Source organism: Oncorhynchus clarkii, chromosome 3 (assembly GCF_045791955.1).
Source record: "Oncorhynchus clarkii lewisi isolate Uvic-CL-2024 chromosome 3, UVic_Ocla_1.0, whole genome shotgun sequence".
NCBI classification, from domain to species: Eukaryota; Metazoa; Chordata; class Actinopteri; order Salmoniformes; family Salmonidae; genus Oncorhynchus; species Oncorhynchus clarkii.
The window spans coordinates 13,922,698-13,940,421 of NC_092149.1; the positions used below are offsets into that span (position 1 = coordinate 13,922,698).

The 17,724-nt window shown below is 44.1% G+C and overlaps 1 protein-coding gene across 1 annotated transcript in view; it reads right to left on the bottom strand.

The window, feature by feature from the left end:
• Positions 1-17,724, bottom strand: part of LOC139388423 (ceramide synthase 2-like) — a 29,133-nt gene that overhangs the window by 8,773 nt on the left and 2,636 nt on the right. Inside the window, exons 2-4 of the mRNA XM_071135081.1 lie at positions 6,657-6,830; positions 4,592-4,709; positions 3,438-3,556 (exon numbers count right to left, since the gene is read on the bottom strand). Of these exons, the coding sequence (XP_070991182.1) occupies positions 3,438-3,556; positions 4,592-4,709; positions 6,657-6,829 (410 nt within the window). The 5' untranslated portion in view covers position 6,830. The remainder of the gene's footprint in view (positions 1-3,437; positions 3,557-4,591; positions 4,710-6,656; positions 6,831-17,724) is intronic.

A 17,724-nucleotide genomic window follows, 5' to 3' on the forward strand; every position in this document is an offset into this window, starting at 1 on the left:
CACTCCTGCGTTGTCTAGGCTGTGTGCTCAGAGTCATTGTCCTATCGGAAGATGACCCTTCACCCCAGGCTGAGGCCCTGAGCAGGTTTTCATCAAGGATCTCTCTGTACTTTGCTCTGTTCATCTTTCCCTCATCTCCAAGTCCCTGCTGCTGAAAAATATCCCCACAGCATGATGCTGCCACCACCATGCTTCACCGTAGGGATGGTGCCAGGTTTCCTCCAGACGCGACACTTGGCATTCAGGCCAAATAGTTCAATCTTGGTTTCATCAGAACATATCATTTTTTCCAAGCAGGGCTGTCATCTGCCTTTTACTGAGGAGTGGCTTCCGTCTGGCCACTCTACCATAAAGGCCTGATTGGTGGAGTGCTGCAGAGATGGTTCCCCGGGTTGTCAATTATGGCAGCCCCCCGCATCTCTCTGATTCAGAGGGGTTGGGTTAAATGCGGAAGACACATTTCAGTTGAATGCGTTCAGTTGTACAACTGACTAGGCATCTCCCTTTCTGGAAGGTTCTCCCATAGTGACCTTCGGGTTCTTGGTCACCTCCCTGACCAAGGCCCTTCTCCCCTGATTTCTCAGTTTGGCCGGACGGCCAGCTCTAGGAAGAGTCTTGCTGGTTCCAAACTTAGTTCATTTAAGAATGATGGAGGCCACTGTGTTCTTGAGGACCTTCAATGCTGCAGACATTTTTTGATACCCTTCCCAGATCTGTGCCTCGACACAATCCTGTCTCAGAGCTCTATGGACAATTCCTTCGACCTCATGGCTTGGTTTTTGCTCTGACATGCACTGTCAACTGTGGGACCTTATATAGACAGGTGTGTGCCGTTCCAAATTATGTCCAATCAATACATTTGACCAAATGTGGACTCTAATCAAGTTGTAGAAACATCAAGGATCAACAATGGAAAAAGGATGAACCAGAGCTCAATTTCGAATCTCATAGCAAATGGTCTGAATACTTATGTAAATAAAGTATTTCAGTTTTTTATTTTTAATACATTTGCACAAATTTCTAAAAACCTGTTTTCACTTTGTCATTATGGGGTATTGTATGTAGATTGATGAGGGGAAAAATATAAGTAATCCATTTTAGAATAAGGCTGTAATGTAAAGAAATTTGGCAAAAGTGAAGGGGTCTGAATACATTCCGAATGCACTGTATATGTACAGTAAAGAGAACATACACACATTCTGTTAAACTGTAATGGATCAGTCCCGTGCAAACTTCCCAGCACACAATAAGAACAGTCATACAGTAGCCTCCCAGTTCAGTCCTGTCACACAGAGACCAGACCTCCAGTACTGTACTGTACAACAACCTGCCAACTACAGATAGAGACCTCCAGTACTGTACGACACAACAACCTGCTGACTACAGACAGAGACCTCCAGTACTGTACGACACAACAACCTGCTGACTACAGATAGAGACCTCCAGTACTGTACGACACAACAACCTGCTGACTACAGATAGAAACCTCCAGTACTGTATGACACAACAACCTGCTGACTACAGATAGAGACCTCCAGTACTGTACGACACAACAACCTGCTGACTACAGACAGAGACCTCCAGTACTGTACGACACAACCTGCTGACTACAGATAGAGACCACCAGTACTGTACGACACAACAACCTGCTGACTACAGATAGAGACCACCAGTACTGTACAACAACAACCTGCTGACTACAGATAGAGACCACCAGTACTGTACGACACAACAACCTGCTGACTACAGATAGAGACCTCCAGTACTGTACGACACAACAACCTGCTGACTACAGATAGAGACCTCCAGTACTGTACGACACAACAACCTGCTGACTACAGATAGAGACCTCCAGTACTGTACGACACAACAACCTGCTGACTACAGATAGAGACCACCAGTACTGTACGACACAACAACCTGCTGACTACAGATAGAGACCACCAGTACTGTACGACACAACAACCTGCTGACTACAGATAGAGACCTCCAGTACTGTACTGGAGGTACTGGTTGTTGTCTACACTAGTGATTGTGATATTAACTACAGGTTGTCTCTACACTAGTGATTGTGATGTTAACTACAGGTTGTCTCTACACTAGTGATTGTGATATTAACTACAGGTTGTTATATACACTAGTGATTGTGATATTAACTACAGGTTGTTATCTACACTAGTGATTGTGATATTAACTACAGGTTGTCATCTACACTAGTGATTGTGATATTAACTACAGGTTGTCTCTACACTAGTGATTGTGATGTTAACTACAGGTTGTTATCTACACTAGTGATTGTGATATTAACTACAGGTTGTCTCTACACTAGTGATTGTGATATTAACTACAGGTTGTCATCTACACTAGTGATTGTGATATTAACTACAGGTTGTCTCTACACTAGTGATTGTGATGTTAACTACAGGTTGTTATCTACACTAGTGATTGTGATATTAACTACAGGTTGTCATCTACACTAGTGATTGTGATATTAACTACAGGTTGTCCCCTACACTAGTGATTGTGATGTTAACTACAGGTTGTCTCTACACTAGTGATTGTGATATTAACTACAGGTTGTTATCTACACTAGTGATTGTGATATTAACTACAGGTTGTCATCTACACTAGTGATTGTGATATTAACTACAGGTTGTCCCCTACACTAGTGATTGTGATATTAACTACAGGTTGTCATCTACACTAGTGATTGTGATATTAACTACAGGTTGTCCCCTACACTAGTGATTGTGATATTAACTACAGGTTGTCTCTACACTAGTGATTGTGATATTAACTACAGGTTGTTATCTACACTAGTGATTGTGATATTAACTACAGGTTGTTATCTACACTAGTGATTGTGATATTAACTACAGGTTGTTATCTACACTAGTGATTGTGATATTAACTACAGGTTGTTATCTACACTAGTGATTGTGATATTAACTACAGGTTGTATCTACACTAGTGATTGTGATATTAACTACAGGTTGTTATCTACACTAGTAATTGTGATATTAATGTAAGTATTAGTGTAACACAGCCACTGTCTCAGTCCAATAACAATGACACACACTGTTGGGATATAAATTGATTCTGCTGATAGGGCCAAACTGTCTCCTGGGACTGGTGAGGGATGTGAGGGGCGGGCGGCGTATGTGTGTGTGTGGGGCCAGGGGGGTAGGAGGAGCCTTGATAAAACCAGGCTGGCAATATAATGAGTGTCAGATATACTGTAAATAGACTCATGCTTTAACACTCAGACATGTGTGTGTGTCTGTGCATGGGGGAGTGTTGGTGACAGATTTGCATTAAGCAGCTTTTTGTGAAGCAGCTGTGTTGTTATCTTGTTTTGTGCCTGTGTTCATGCATGTGTGTGGGAGTGTGTATGCATATGGGTATTTGTGCATGTGTGTGTGTGTGTGTGTGTGTACCTGGCCTCTTTGAACTTCTTCAGTAGACTGGGTCGGTCCTGGTTCCTGCGTCTCCTGAACCATCTCTGCACCTGTCTCTCTGAACAACCTGTCTGCTTACACAGACTGTCTATAGAACTCTGTAGGAGGGAGGGAGAGCGGGGGATAGGGGGAGAGAGAAAGGGAGGAGGGAGGGAGAGGGAGAGAGAAAGGGAGGAGGGAGAGAGAGCGGGGGATAGGGGGAGAGAGAAAGGGAGGGAGAGCGGGGGATAGCGGGAGAGAGAAAGGGAGGGAGAGCGGGGGATAGCGGGAGAGAGAAAGGGAGGAGGGAGAGAGAGCGGGGGATAGGGGGAGAGAGAAAGGGAGGAGGGAGAGAGTGCGGGGGATAGGGGGAGAGAGAAAGGGAGGAGTGAGAGAGCGGGGGATTGGGGGAGAGAGAAAGGGAGGAGGGAGAGAGAGCGGGGGATTGGGGGAGAGAGAAAGGGAGGAGGGAGAGAGAGCGGGGGATTGGGGGAGAGAGAAAGGCAGGAGGGAGAGAGAGCGGGGGATAGGGGGAGAGAGAAAGGCAGGAGGGAGAGAGAGCGGGGGATAGGGGGAGAGAGAAAGGCAGGAGGGAGGGAGAGCGGGGGATAGATGGAGAGAGAAAGGGAGGAGGGAGGGAGAGCGGGGGATAGGGGGAGAGAGAAAGGCAGGAGGGAGGGAGAGCGGGGGATAGATGGAGAGAGAAAGGGAGGAGGGAGGGAGAGCGGGGGATGGGGGAGAGAGAAAGGGAGGAGGGAGAGAGAAGGGTAGAAAGGGATACAGTTTAGCATAATGATTTGTGTGGTGCTGTATACAGATGTAGGATCTTAATTTGAGTCAGTTTGCTACAGCAGGAAAATAATTCTGCAGCAACAGGAAATGTGAATTATTATATGGATTATAATTAGGGGTTGATACATTTTTCATTAGGGCAAATCAAGTCTGAAATGACCAACTTTAGAAGCCTTTTTAAAACTCAAATACACACGTTTACATTTCCTGCTGTGCTGAATTATTTTTGCAACAAAAGACTGAACAAATTAAGATCTGTAGCAATTGTGTAGTGTTAATGTGTTCATGTGTGTGTGTGCGTGCCTGTGTGCATGTGTCTCTGTGCTGGCGTGCATTGGTGTAGTCTTTTTTAGTTGTGTTACCTGTGAGGGGTTCTTGGTTGTGTTACAGTAGAAGGACTCCAGTGTGGGGTTGTGTGAGACTATGAGCCGAACTTTCTCCTTCACCCCCATGACAGCAGCCAGTGGGGTGGCCACTAACCTGCACACACAGAGAGGGGGGAGAGAGGGATGAGATGGGAGGAAGAGAGAGAGACGGCATGATACGGTTTGATATTATCATGAGGGAGGATGGAGAGGTATGAAGGGAAGGAGAGAAAGTGATAGAGAGTGACAGAGAAAGGTTACGTCTTGACTGATTGCTATTGCTAAGCTAACACACAACATACAGGTGGGTTCTAAAAATATGAGACAAGAGAAGAGAGAGAGGGAAAGGACACAGAGGAGAAGAGGAAGCAGAGACATGATCAGAGTTACTCAGTGAAAACAGACCGAGATTAAATTACAGATTGAAGGTAAAATAATGTAATTAAAGATTAGCGGTGGAGAGGAAAAGATGGACAAAGGGAAGAGGGAGAGAGGGGGGGGGGGGGTGTAGGAATATAAACATGTAGACAGATGGTGAAAGAGAAGAGGTATAAACATGTAGACAGATGGTGAAAGAGAAGAGGTATTAACATGTAGACAGATGGGGGAAAGAGAAGAGGTATAAACATGTAGACTGATGGTGAAAGAGAAGAGGTATAAACATGTATACAGATGGTGAAAGAGAAGAGGTATAAACATGTAGACAGATGGTGAAAGAGAAGAGGTATAAACATGTATACAGATGGTGAAAGAGAAGAGGTATAAACATGTAGACAGATGGTGAAAGAGAAGAGGTATAAACATGTAGACAGATGGTGAAAGAGAAGAGGTATTAACATGTAGACAGATGGTGAAAGAGAAGAGGTATAAACATGTAGACAGATGGTGAAAGAGAAGAGGTATAAACATGTATACAGATGGTGAAAGAGAAGAGGTATAAACATGTATACAGATGGTGAAAGAGAAGAGGTATAAACATGTAGACAGATGGTGAAAGAGAAGAGGTATAAACATGTATACAGATGGTGAAAGAGAAGAGGTATAAACATGTAGACAGATGGTGAAAGAGAAGAGGTATAAACATGTAGACAGATGGTGAAAGAGAAGAGATGTAGACAGATGGTGAAAGAGAAGAGGTATAAACATGTAGACAGATGGTGAAAGAGAAGAGGTATAAACATGTATACAGATGGTGAAAGAGAAGAGGTATAAACATGTATACAGATGGTGAAAGAGAAGAGGTATAAACATGTAGACAGATGGTGAAAGAGAAGAGGTATAAACATGTAGACAGATGGTGAAAGAGAAGAGGTGTTAACATGTATACAGATGGTGAAAGAGAAGAGATGTAGACAGATGGTGAAAGAGAAGAGGTATAAACATGTATACAGATGGTGAAAGAGAAGAGGTATAAACATGTATACAGATGGTGAAAGAGAAGAGGTATAAACATGTATACAGATGGTGAAAGAGAAGAGGTATAAACATGTAGACAGATGGTGAAAGAGAAGAGGTATAAACATGTAGACAGATGGTGAAAGAGAAGAGGTGTTAACATGTAGACAGATGGTGAAAGAGAAGAGGTATAAACATGTATACAGATGGTGAAAGAGAAGAGGTATAAACATGTATACAGATGGTGAAAGAGAAGAGGTATAAACATGTAGACAGATGGTGAAAGAGAAGAGGTATTAACATGTAGACAGATGGTGAAAGAGAAGAGGTATAAACATGTAGACAGATGGTGAAAGAGAAGAGGTATAAACATGTATACAGATGGTGAAAGAGAAGAGGTATAAACATGTATACAGATGGTGAAAGAGAAGAGGTATAAACATGTATACAGATGGTGAAAGAGAAGAGATGTAGACAGATGGTGAAAGAGAAGAGGTATAAACATGTAGACAGATGGTCAAAGAGAAGAGATGTAGACAGATGGTGAAAGAGAAGAGGTATAAACATGTAGACAGATGGGGGAAAGAGAAGAGGATTAATCTTATGAGGGGTGACAGCCAGACAGCCAGCCAAACAGACAGACAGACGGACAGAAGAACAGACGTACCTCTCGAAGATCTGTCGTATTACGAGGAAGGCTAGGGCGATGGGTAGCACCACCCAAAGGTCGCTGGCCTTGGCGTAGACACGGCCATCTTTGTCCTCCAGGTCAGCCCAACCCAGCCCCTCAGGGAACCACAGCCGCTCATTCCAGAACCACTCGCTCAGACTGGACACCATACTGGGGAGAGAGCAGAGAAGACAGTTAATATACTGACATTTACACACACACACACACACACACACAGCTGGCAGCATGCTGCCTCAGAGGGATGGGAGAAAGGAGTGGTTACATCATCCTTTATGGTTATTTGAATTGCTAGTTAATGAAAGGATGTGACCAGTTGTCCCATGTGTAGCTTACTTCCTGGTCTCTTTTATGACACAATGTCTGTCTAATCCTTCTCTATCTCATCCTAGCCAGACACAGGAAGAATGGAAGGGGTTAAAATCCCTAACTGAATGAATGTTTATTTATCCATTTCTCTCACCGCAGTTAAACAACAGGAACCATCCCAATCAGAGGAAATGTTCATACCTCAACAATCGTCTGAAGTCAGATCCATATTCTAATCTATACCATCTGTTGTGTAAACTCCACATAACACGCATTGGAAGAAATCTGCAGGACAATTGAATAGGAAAGATTGGCACCAACTAATTAGATGTAATGCAAATCTTCCCCATTCAATTACAGATGTAGGATCTTCATTTGATCACCCTGTTGTAGGAGAACTGTCCTGCAATGCAGGAAATGTAAAACTTGTTGTGTGTTTAAGATTTAAAAAGGCTTCTGAAGTTTGTAATTTGCATTTCGAAATTTCAGACTTAATATTAAATTACGTAAAATGTATCAATCCCTACAAAAATGTAAATTAATTATAATCTACATAATTATCACATTCATGTTGATGTAGGATTATTTTCCTGCTGTAGCAAACTGGCTCAAATTAAAGATGGAATCCAAAGGTCGCGGGCAACCTCATGCGGGTTGTTTTCTCACTTTCAACGAAAACAAGGGGGTTGAGCTAATAAAGTTGGTTAATAAAGTCTGATTTTATATACACTGCTCAAAAAAATAAAGGGAACACTAAAATAACACATCCTAGATCTGAATGAATGAAATATTCTTATTAAATACTTTTTTCTTTACATAGTTGAATGTGCTGACAACAAAATCACACAAAAATGATCAATGGAAATCAAATGTATCAACCCATGGAGGTCTGGATTTGGAGTCACACTCAAAATTAAAGTGTAAAACCACACTACAGGCTGATCCAACTTTGATGTAATGTCCTTAAAACAAGTCAAAATGAGGCTCAGTAGTGTGTGTGGCCTCCACGTGCCTGTATGACCTCCCTACAACGCCTGGGCATGCTCCTGATGAGGTGGCGGATAGTCTCCTGAGGGATCTCCTCCCAGACCTGGACTAAAGCATCCGCCAACTCCTGGACAGTCTGTGGTGCAACGTGGCGTTGGTGGATGGAGCGAGACATGATGTCCCAGATGTGCTCAATTGGATTCAGGTCTGGGGAACGGGCGGGCCAGTCCATAGCATCACTGCCTTCCTCTTGCAGGAACTGCTGACACACGCAACATGAGGTCTAGCATTGTCTTGCATTAGGAGGAACCCAGGGCCAACCGCACCAGCATATGGTCTCACAAGGGGTCTGAGGATCTCATCTCAGTACCTAATGGCAGTCAGGCTACCTCTGGCGAGCACATGGAGGGCTGTGCGGCCCCCCAAAGAACTGCCACCCCACACCATGACTGACCCTCCGCCAAACCGGTCATGCTGGAGGATGTTGCAGGCAGCAGAACGTTCTCCAAGGCATCTCCAGACTCTGTCACGTCTGTCACGTGCTCAGTGTGAACCTGCTTTCATCTGTGAAGAGTACAGGTCGCCAGTGGCGAATTTGCCAATCTTGGTGTTCTCTGGCAAATGCCAAACGTCCTGCACGGTGTTGGGCTGTAAGCACAACCCCCACCTGTGGACGTAGGGCCCTCATACCACCCTCATGGAGTCTGTTTCTGACCGTTTGAGCAGACACATGCACATTTGTGGCCTGCTGGAGGTCATTTTGCAGGGCTCTGGGAGTGCTCCTCCTTGCACAAAGGCGGAGGTAGCGGTCCTGCTGCTGGGTTGTTGCCCTCCTCCACGTCTCCTGATGTACTGGCCTGTCTCCTGGTAGCGCCTCCAAGCTCTGGACACTACGCTGACAGACACAGCAAACCTTCTTGCCACAGCTCGCATTGATGTGCCATCCTGGATGAGCTGCACTACCTGAGCCACTTGTGTGGGTTGTAGACTCAGTCTCATGCTACCACTAGAGTGAAAGCACCGCCAGCATTCAAAAGTGACCAAAACATCAGCCAGGAAGCATAGGAACTGAGAAGTGGTCTGTGGTCACCACCTGCAGAACCACTCCTTTATTGGGGGCGTCTTGCTAATTGCCTATAATTTCCACCTGTTGTCTATTCCATTTGCACAACAGCATGTGAAATGTATTGTCAATCAGTGTTGCTTCCTAAGTGGACAGTTTGATTTCACAGAAGTGTGATTGACTTGGAGTTACATTGTGTTGTTTAAGTGTTCCCTTTATTTTTTTGAGCAGTGTATTTGGCTGTTTTTACTGAATAATATTTAGAAGTAGTCCCTTTTCACGTTTTGAAGACGGAACTGCTAAATGCTACATCTTTAAATCTAAATCCAACATCTTTAGGTTCGGGGCCTGCAGACTTGTCCTAACTAGTGGTCAACATACTATCAACATAACATTTAGGACCGAGACCTGCAGACTCCTAACTAGTGGTCCACATACTATCAACAACATTTAGGACCGAGACCTGCAGACTCCTAACTAGTGGTCAACATACTATCAACAACATTTAGGACCAAGACCTGCAGACTCCTAACTAGTGGTCAACATACTATCAACATAACATTTAGGACCGAGACCTGCAGACTCCTAACTAGTGGTCCACATACTATCAACAACATTTAGGACCGAGACCTGCAGACTCCTAACTAGTGGTCAACATACTATCAACAACATTTAGGACCAAGACCTGCAGACTCCGAACTAGTGGTCCACATACTATCAACACAACAGGTGTAGGAGAGGCCCAGTGGCCCACAGAGGGGAAGTACAACTGAACATAAATCACTTCTTCATTCATCCACCACATGGACATGGCCACATGGACATGGCATAGCAATGCCTATATACAGCCAGCACAGGCGAAACACAGTTTATTTTGTGTGCATATGTTTTCACCACGGCCTGTAGGTCCAGGTTACTGGCCAAACTGTTCTCTATACTGAGTATTGCTAACCCAGACAGTCTTTCCTGTGGCATTATATGTCCATTGCGCTGCACACAATTTAAACAGTCTTGAATGATGTATGCCAAGGTATACCTGAGATAAGGCACTGTTGAGTTTGCAACCCCACAACTCAAATGCCGGTTCACCAGTATGAACGAAATAGCAAACAGCTTTTTTGTTCAAGCCCTCAAGAACTGTTGGCCAAAGTTGATAATCTGTTCACATCTGCCAATTTATTGACTGTTAAGTATTCAGACGACCTGTCCCCAGAGCTTTCAATAGGCTACAGTTAATCTCTTTCCGTAACCTGTTGAGGCCGGCAATTAAGGAGAATCAGAGGCTAAATTAAAGATGTTGCAGAACTGCTGTATTTGAAGAACAACTCTTCTGCCCAGTTCCCCTGATGTTGCTATGGCAATCAAGATGTTTTTACCATCCCTGTAAAACTGTCGCTTTTGCGGCGAGATCGTTTTCAAAACTAAAACTCCTTAAAAAACTCCCTGTGAAGCATTAGGCTCTCGGTCTCATATTCAGGGCGGCAGGATAGCCTAGTGGTTAGAGTGTTGGACTAGTAACCGGAAGGTTGCAAGTTCAAACCCTCGAGCTGACAAGGTACAAATCTGTCGTTTTGCCCCTGAACCCACTGTTCCTAAGCCATCATTGAAAATAAGAATTTGTTCTGGTAAAATAAAACAATTGTTTTTGAACAGCTCCACTCATTGCCCTGGTGCCTTCGTAGCTGTTACCACAGCATTTGTTGTTCACTGATATCCCAGTCTGGTCTCATAGCCTAGACGTAACATAGTAAACATAAATCCAGAACACTAAAATGAGGATGATATGTTATATTTTGTATGCTTACGTAAGATATTAGGTTACTTAAAGCAAAAACGAAAGGAGGGTGGTTGTTAGGGGTGGGAATATAACGCAAACGTCTAGCAACACGAACATCTAGAAACCAAAAGGTTGCAAGTTACCGGAGATTTCTGGGGGGAATGGCCCTAGCCCTCACCCTCCGATCCAACTGGTCCCAGACGTGCTCACTCAGTGGGATTGAGATCCGGGCTCTTCCCTGGCCATGGCAGACCACTGACATTACTGTCTTTCAGAAAATCACACACAGAATGAGAAGTATGGCTGGTGACATGCTGGAGGGTCATGTAAGGATGAGCCTGCAGGAAGGGTACCACATGAGGGTGGAGGATGTCTTCTCTGTAATGCACAGCGTTGAGATTGCCTGCAATGACAACAAGCTCAGTCCGATGATGCTGTGACACACCGCCCCAGACCATGACGGACCCTCCACCTCCAAATCGATTCCGCTCCAGAGTACAGGCCTCAGTGTTTTTGCCAGTCCTGTCTGGTCCAGCGACAGTGGGGTTGTGCCCATAGGCGACATTGCTGCCGGAGATGTCTGTTGACGATCTTCCTTACAACAGGCCTACAAGCCCTCAGTCCAGCCTCTCTCAGCCTATTGAGGACAATCTGAGCACTGATGGAGGGATTGTGCGTTCCTGGTGTAACTCGAGCAGTTGTTGTTGCCATCCTGTACCTGTCCCGCAGGTGTGATGTTCGGATGTACCAATCCTGTGCAGGTGTTGTAGTGGCAGACCACGTGTAACGAGGATGATCAGCTGTCCGTCCTGTCTCCCTGTAGTGCTGTCTTAGGCATCTCACAGTACGGACATTGCAATTTATTTGCCCTGGCCACATCTGCAGTCCTCATGCCGCCTTGCAGCATGCCTAAGGCACGTTCACGCAGATAAGCAATTCTTTTGATGTTTTTCAGTCAGTAGAAAGGCCTCTTTAGTGTAGTAAGTTTTCATTACTGTGACCTTAATTACCTACCGTCTGTAAGCTGTTAGTGTCTTAACGACCGTTCTACAGGTGCATTTTCATGAGTTGTTTATTATTCATTGAACGAGCATGGGAAACAGTGTTTAAACCCTTTACAATGAAGATCTGTGAAGTTATTTGGATTTTTACAAATTATCTTTTAAAGACAGGGTCCTGAAAAAGGGACGTTTATTTTTTTGCTGAGTTTATGTAGCATGTTAGCTAACCCTTCCCCTAACCCTTTCAGCCAACCCTTCCACTAAACCTAACCTTAACCCCTAGAGCTAGCTAACATTAGCGTTAGCCACCTAGCTAATGTTAATGAGCATTTCTCCTTTGCCAAGATAATCCATCCACCTGACAGGTGTGGAATATCAAGAAGCTGGTTAAAAAGCATGATCATTACACTAGTGCACCTTGTGCTGGGGACAATAAAAGGCCACTCTAAAATGTGCAGTTTTGTCGAACAAGACAATGTCACAGATGTCTCAAATTTTGAGGGAGCGTGCAATTGGCATGCTGACTGCAGGAATGTCCACCAGAGCTGTTGTCAGAGAATGTAATTTTAATTGCTCTACCATAAGCTGCCTCCAAGGTCGTTTTAGAGAATTTGGCTCACAACCGCAGACCATGTGTATAGCATCATGCAGGCGAGCGGTTTGCTGATGTCAACGTTGTGAACAGAGAGACCCATACTGGCGGTGGGGTTATGGCATGGGCAGGCATATGCTACAGACCACAAAACAATTGCATTTTATCGATGGCAATTTGAATGCACAGAGATACCGTGATGAGATCCTGAGGCCCATTGTCGTGCCTTTAATCTGCTGCCATGTTTCAGCATGATAATGCACAGCTCCATGTCGCAAGGATCTGTACACAATTCCTGGAAGCTGAAAATGTCCCAGTTCTTCCATGGCCTGCATACTCACCAGACATGTCACCAATTGAGCATGTTTGGGATGCTCTGGATAGACGTGTACGATAGAGTGTTCCAGTTCCCGCCAATATCCAGCAACTTCTCACAGCCATTGAAGAGGACTGGGCCACAGGCCACAATTAACAGCCTGATCGGGAGATGTGTCGCGCTGCATGAGGCAATATTTGAAATTGTTGCATGTTGCATTTTTATATTTTTTGTTCAGTATAAATGGAGTGTTTGGATTTACGTACAGAATAATACAAAATGCTCTGAGACCACGTTGCAAGATGATATCACCTTCCTTTCAATCAGTTATTTTCTTCTTTTTCAAGGCCTGAGGCACTTCTTCAGTTACATTCCAGAAGCCCAAGAAACAAACACTTGGCTTCCTGATTTATGACAGGCGCTTCGTGGTTTCAGAGAGAGAAAAGTAGAGAGAAGCTTTACTTTGACTGTGATTTGGGTGTGGTAGGATGGGGACGGGAGTTGAGTGGGGGACGGTATGAATCATGGCTGAATTTTTTGCTGTGAATCATCTATATGTGCTGAGTTAGAATGTCCTCCCACACACCACTCAACCCTGCTCCCTAAACCCAGCACCTAAACCACTACCCTAATCCTCTCTGATGCCACCCTCCTACACCCTACCCAACCCACTCCCCCGATTCTCCTCAGCCCCCAAACCCCTCCCCTATCCACTCCCCCTCCCTGATCCCTCCAGGACTTGCCTCATTGAGTAGGTTCCCTCCCCAGCTGACGGAAGCTCTGAGAGGCAGAGCGAGGCCTCCCTCCCTCCATGCCTACATCGCTGCCTGCCTGCCTGCCTCCCTCTTTCCTTCCTTCCCTGCCTGCCTCCCTCCTTCCTTCCCTGCCTAACATTACTCCCAGACCCAGACACAGAGCAGGCCTGGCTCTCTCCTTCCTTCCCTGCCTAACATTACTCCCAGACCCAGAGCAGGCCTGCCTGCCTGCCTCCCTACTTCCTTCCCTGCCTAACATTACTCCCAGACCCAGACACAGAGCAGGCCTGGCTCTCTTTCAACTATGCAGCTGGATTTACACACACATTAAAGACTGATATACAGCCAGGGAAGGGAGTGCCGCTGACACCCAACGGTAGCATACACTGAGATAAACTGGGCTTTTCACATTGGTTAACATTGAAACGGATAGGAGCTACCGGCTAATACAGAACTGACCCTTTGAGCTTCAATAAAAATGTTAGCTAACGCTGGGCTAGCTTTGGATAGCTTAGGTTACGTAGGCGTGGATCCCCATACACCAGTCACACTAACAAGACGGTAAATGAAGTTACAACAGAAGCCTTCCCTTCTCACACACACTCTCCCCTGAGACACTGTCATTGTTCAGTTAATTCCACATCATAGCAGGTTACTCATCAACACCAGACACATTTCCTGTCACAACTCAGAGAGAGTGCATCTCAATCGTCTTCCCCTCCTCATCTCCTTTCCTTCATCAGGGGTGTATCTCAATACTCTAAAATGCCTTCCTCTCGTCATCTCATCTCCTCTGTCAGCACTGATCTGATAGAAGCGGACAGGACAGCTGGACCTCTGCTATAAAGCTTCCACCTATCCAGTCTATTGAGATCAGTGCAGGTGATGTTAAAAACAAGAAGTGGTGAGATAGACACATGTTGATGTGTCTAAAGTAGTTTCTCCAACAGGGGCTATAGGATGCAGGTTTTGACAAAACCCTGCACCCTGTTGTAGAAACGCTGCAAGGTTGATGACACTGAGTCCTGGGGGGTTGCTGCTGCTATTGAGACAGCATTAGTGCTATTGTTTCACCCGTCACTCCTCTGCAGCATAGCATTCCTGCTAGCATCATGGGATTACTGATACAACATCATCCTGCTGAACTCAGAGGCAGGGAGGAAGGGAGGGAGGGTCCATGTATTCACTGGGAAATCAACACCTCCACAACACAGACAGGAGGGGGGGGCAGGTGAATGACCCTGTTGACTTTCTGTGAGCACACTAGCAGAGATATTGAACTCTTCTACTTTCCATGCCTTTAGGGCACATCACCCAGATTGCCTGCTATTCTAAAAATGTAGTACGGAACTCTGTAAAATGCTGTTGAAGATCACAACACTAACGAGCAGATGTACACAGAGCAAAGAGGAGGGTAGGACACAGTACATTGCTTACAACTACCGCACACTCCTAAGAAAAATTCCAAATGCCCTAGACAATTTCATTCTCACAGACAATTCTTAGGTTCCTCTGTCCTACTGTGTTTTAGGCAGTTGATTATTGTATAGGTGAGTCTTCTAGGCAGAGTTAACCACAACAGCACAGATACGGGGGATCTTCCCTGCTACAAAACAGAGCCACAGAGCAGTCCAAAGATCATAACACATCACACACAGCAGAGAAGCAATAAAGGCCGGACTCACTTCCCTGTGTGATAACCACTGGTCCCAACTCACAATATCATGTGGATCAGTATGCTAACGTATGGTCTAGAGGTCTCTCCATGGGAGGAATCATAGATTTCATTTAGATAAACATTAGAAACATGGTGGTGACATTTCAGTCAATACCAGTGTTCTTGAGTCTAAGAGCGTCAGTATGTGTGTGTGTGTGTGTGTGTGTGTGTGTGTGTGTGTGTGTGTATGTGTGTGTGTGCGCATCGCAACAGATCAAAGAAAACAACTTTTTCAGGTCAGCCAGAGGATCCAGCCTGCTACAGCACTTTTCCTGACAGAAGCCCAACTCCCCTTCCTATTGGCTGACAGGATCATGTGACCGGACTCTGGCCATTTTTCTGAGCCAATCAGACGGAGGATGTCTCTCTGGCTGGATGGGAGAGTGGAAGTGCCATCTCTCTTCCTCCCTCTGTTTCTGTGGGGCTGTCTGACAGGAGAATGTGAGTCATAACGCATATCATACATCCTCTGGCACACAGAGATGACCAGGATAGAGTAGAGAAGTGTGGAGCAATAATATATATATATATATACATATACATATACATATATATATATATATATATATATATATATATATGAGAGAGAGAGAGAGAGACCAGTCTAGTTCAGTGATCTTAATTGTAATTTGAGATCAGCGTTCATAACTGAGACTGCCATGTTGTAAATCATGCTTCCAGTCAATGGGAGGTTTACGTGACAGGCAGACCTCAAATTAGGATTTGGCCTACTGAGATAAAATCTCTTGAATAAGATAGACTTTGTCCAACAGTGGGTCTAAATTATGTCAGGTTAAATTATTTAGAGTCAGTGTAATTTCAACATAAAGTAATATAATCCACAACCAGATTAAAGTCCACATTCTGGTTTGGTTAATCTCAAACTAAAAATGGGATTTCATGACCTCGGATTACAAGGTTTAGAGATCCAGAGCGTGACCCTCTGTATCCTCACCAGTCACACACACACACTGATGTTATATTATTATGACTGAAAATTCACTTTAATGCAGGTCATGCCTGAGACATTTTTAACAGCAATATTCTGTTCTGTCTGTCTCCAACTGGCAGAGGGAGAGGATGTTGGACTGTACTCCTTGCTGTGACCCTGTAAAAGAGCACTTTACTGAAATTAGAGGGCCACACACAGACATGCAATAAAATGTACACATAAAAATGACAAGTGATTGAAGGAGTAAAGCCTAATGGATAGATGCAGGGTAGAGAGTTAGGACTCAGATCTTTGATGTGTTAACAGTCAGCTATTGATCCATCAGTGTGATAACGATCAGTGACATCATGCTGTCTGCGTGACATCATGCTGTCTGCGTGACATCATGCTGTCTGCGTGACATCATGCTGTCTGCGTGACATCATGCTGTCTGCGTGACATCATGCATTTTAATAAGGATGCATTTGACAGTCAAAAGTTGAAGATATATTTTAAAATATAAGTTATGAAGAGTAAATGTGATCTTATTCATTGCTACATGCCACTCCATATGCTTCCCATTCCTGTTTTTACCACTTTTACCTTCGCTTTTGTACACCTGCTTCAAACAGCTGAAAATTCTATATTTGGGGTTATTGAAAATGTATTTATTTCACAGTGGTTTGGATTGTGAAATTATTATCTACGCTTGTTTTGTCACATAAACTGAAATTAGGCAAAGTATTCGAATTTTAGTAACCAGGAAATGGCTGAGCGATTTCTACATATAGTACGTTTAAGCTTTTTTTATTTTACAATTTGTCAGAAGGATCCAAACACAATATACCTTATTCAAAATAACTGATAACTCGAAAAAAAAACAAGCTCCCACTCAGAAAAATAACAAAACTCGGAATTCCAACTCAAGAACTCGGACCGCTTTCTAGAACTCCGACTTTTTGACCTGAAGATCACCGACGTCATGATTTGACTTCATATTTTTCCGAGTTCACAATTATCTCATCATATATGGAACACCGTTTGGGTCTTTGCGTGTCAAAAAAAAATACATGTCAATTAACACTATTTGACGCATCAAATAACACTATTTTACACATTAAATAAGCTTTTCATTTGACACGTCAAATAACACAATTCTATTATAGAATGTTTTGTGTGCTGAATTTGCACGTGTAAGCCAAGCGCCACCACTACTGTCAGTAGCACTGTCAAAGCTGTACATAAAAAGTCTGCAAACAAGCACACACCGGCCACGAACGATATGTTTACAATCCTGCTTTAATTATAAGGCATTATTTGTTCGACAGCAACTTCTAGGGTAGCTAGCTAGCTTTAACTTGGTACCTAGCTAGCACCAATACAACCAGCCTGAAAACAATGATCAGTCGAAACTGCAGTCATTTTCATTATTCTTAGCAATGATTTAGGAATCCTTGCGAGTAAGTATTAGCTAGGTAGTCACTTGTTGTTCGCCTATTGAAATTGAACTTCAGTTCATGGAAATAAATAGCTAATAAATAGCTATAAATATCAATTACTTCGACACCGGTGCCCCCCGCACATTGACACATTAACTCT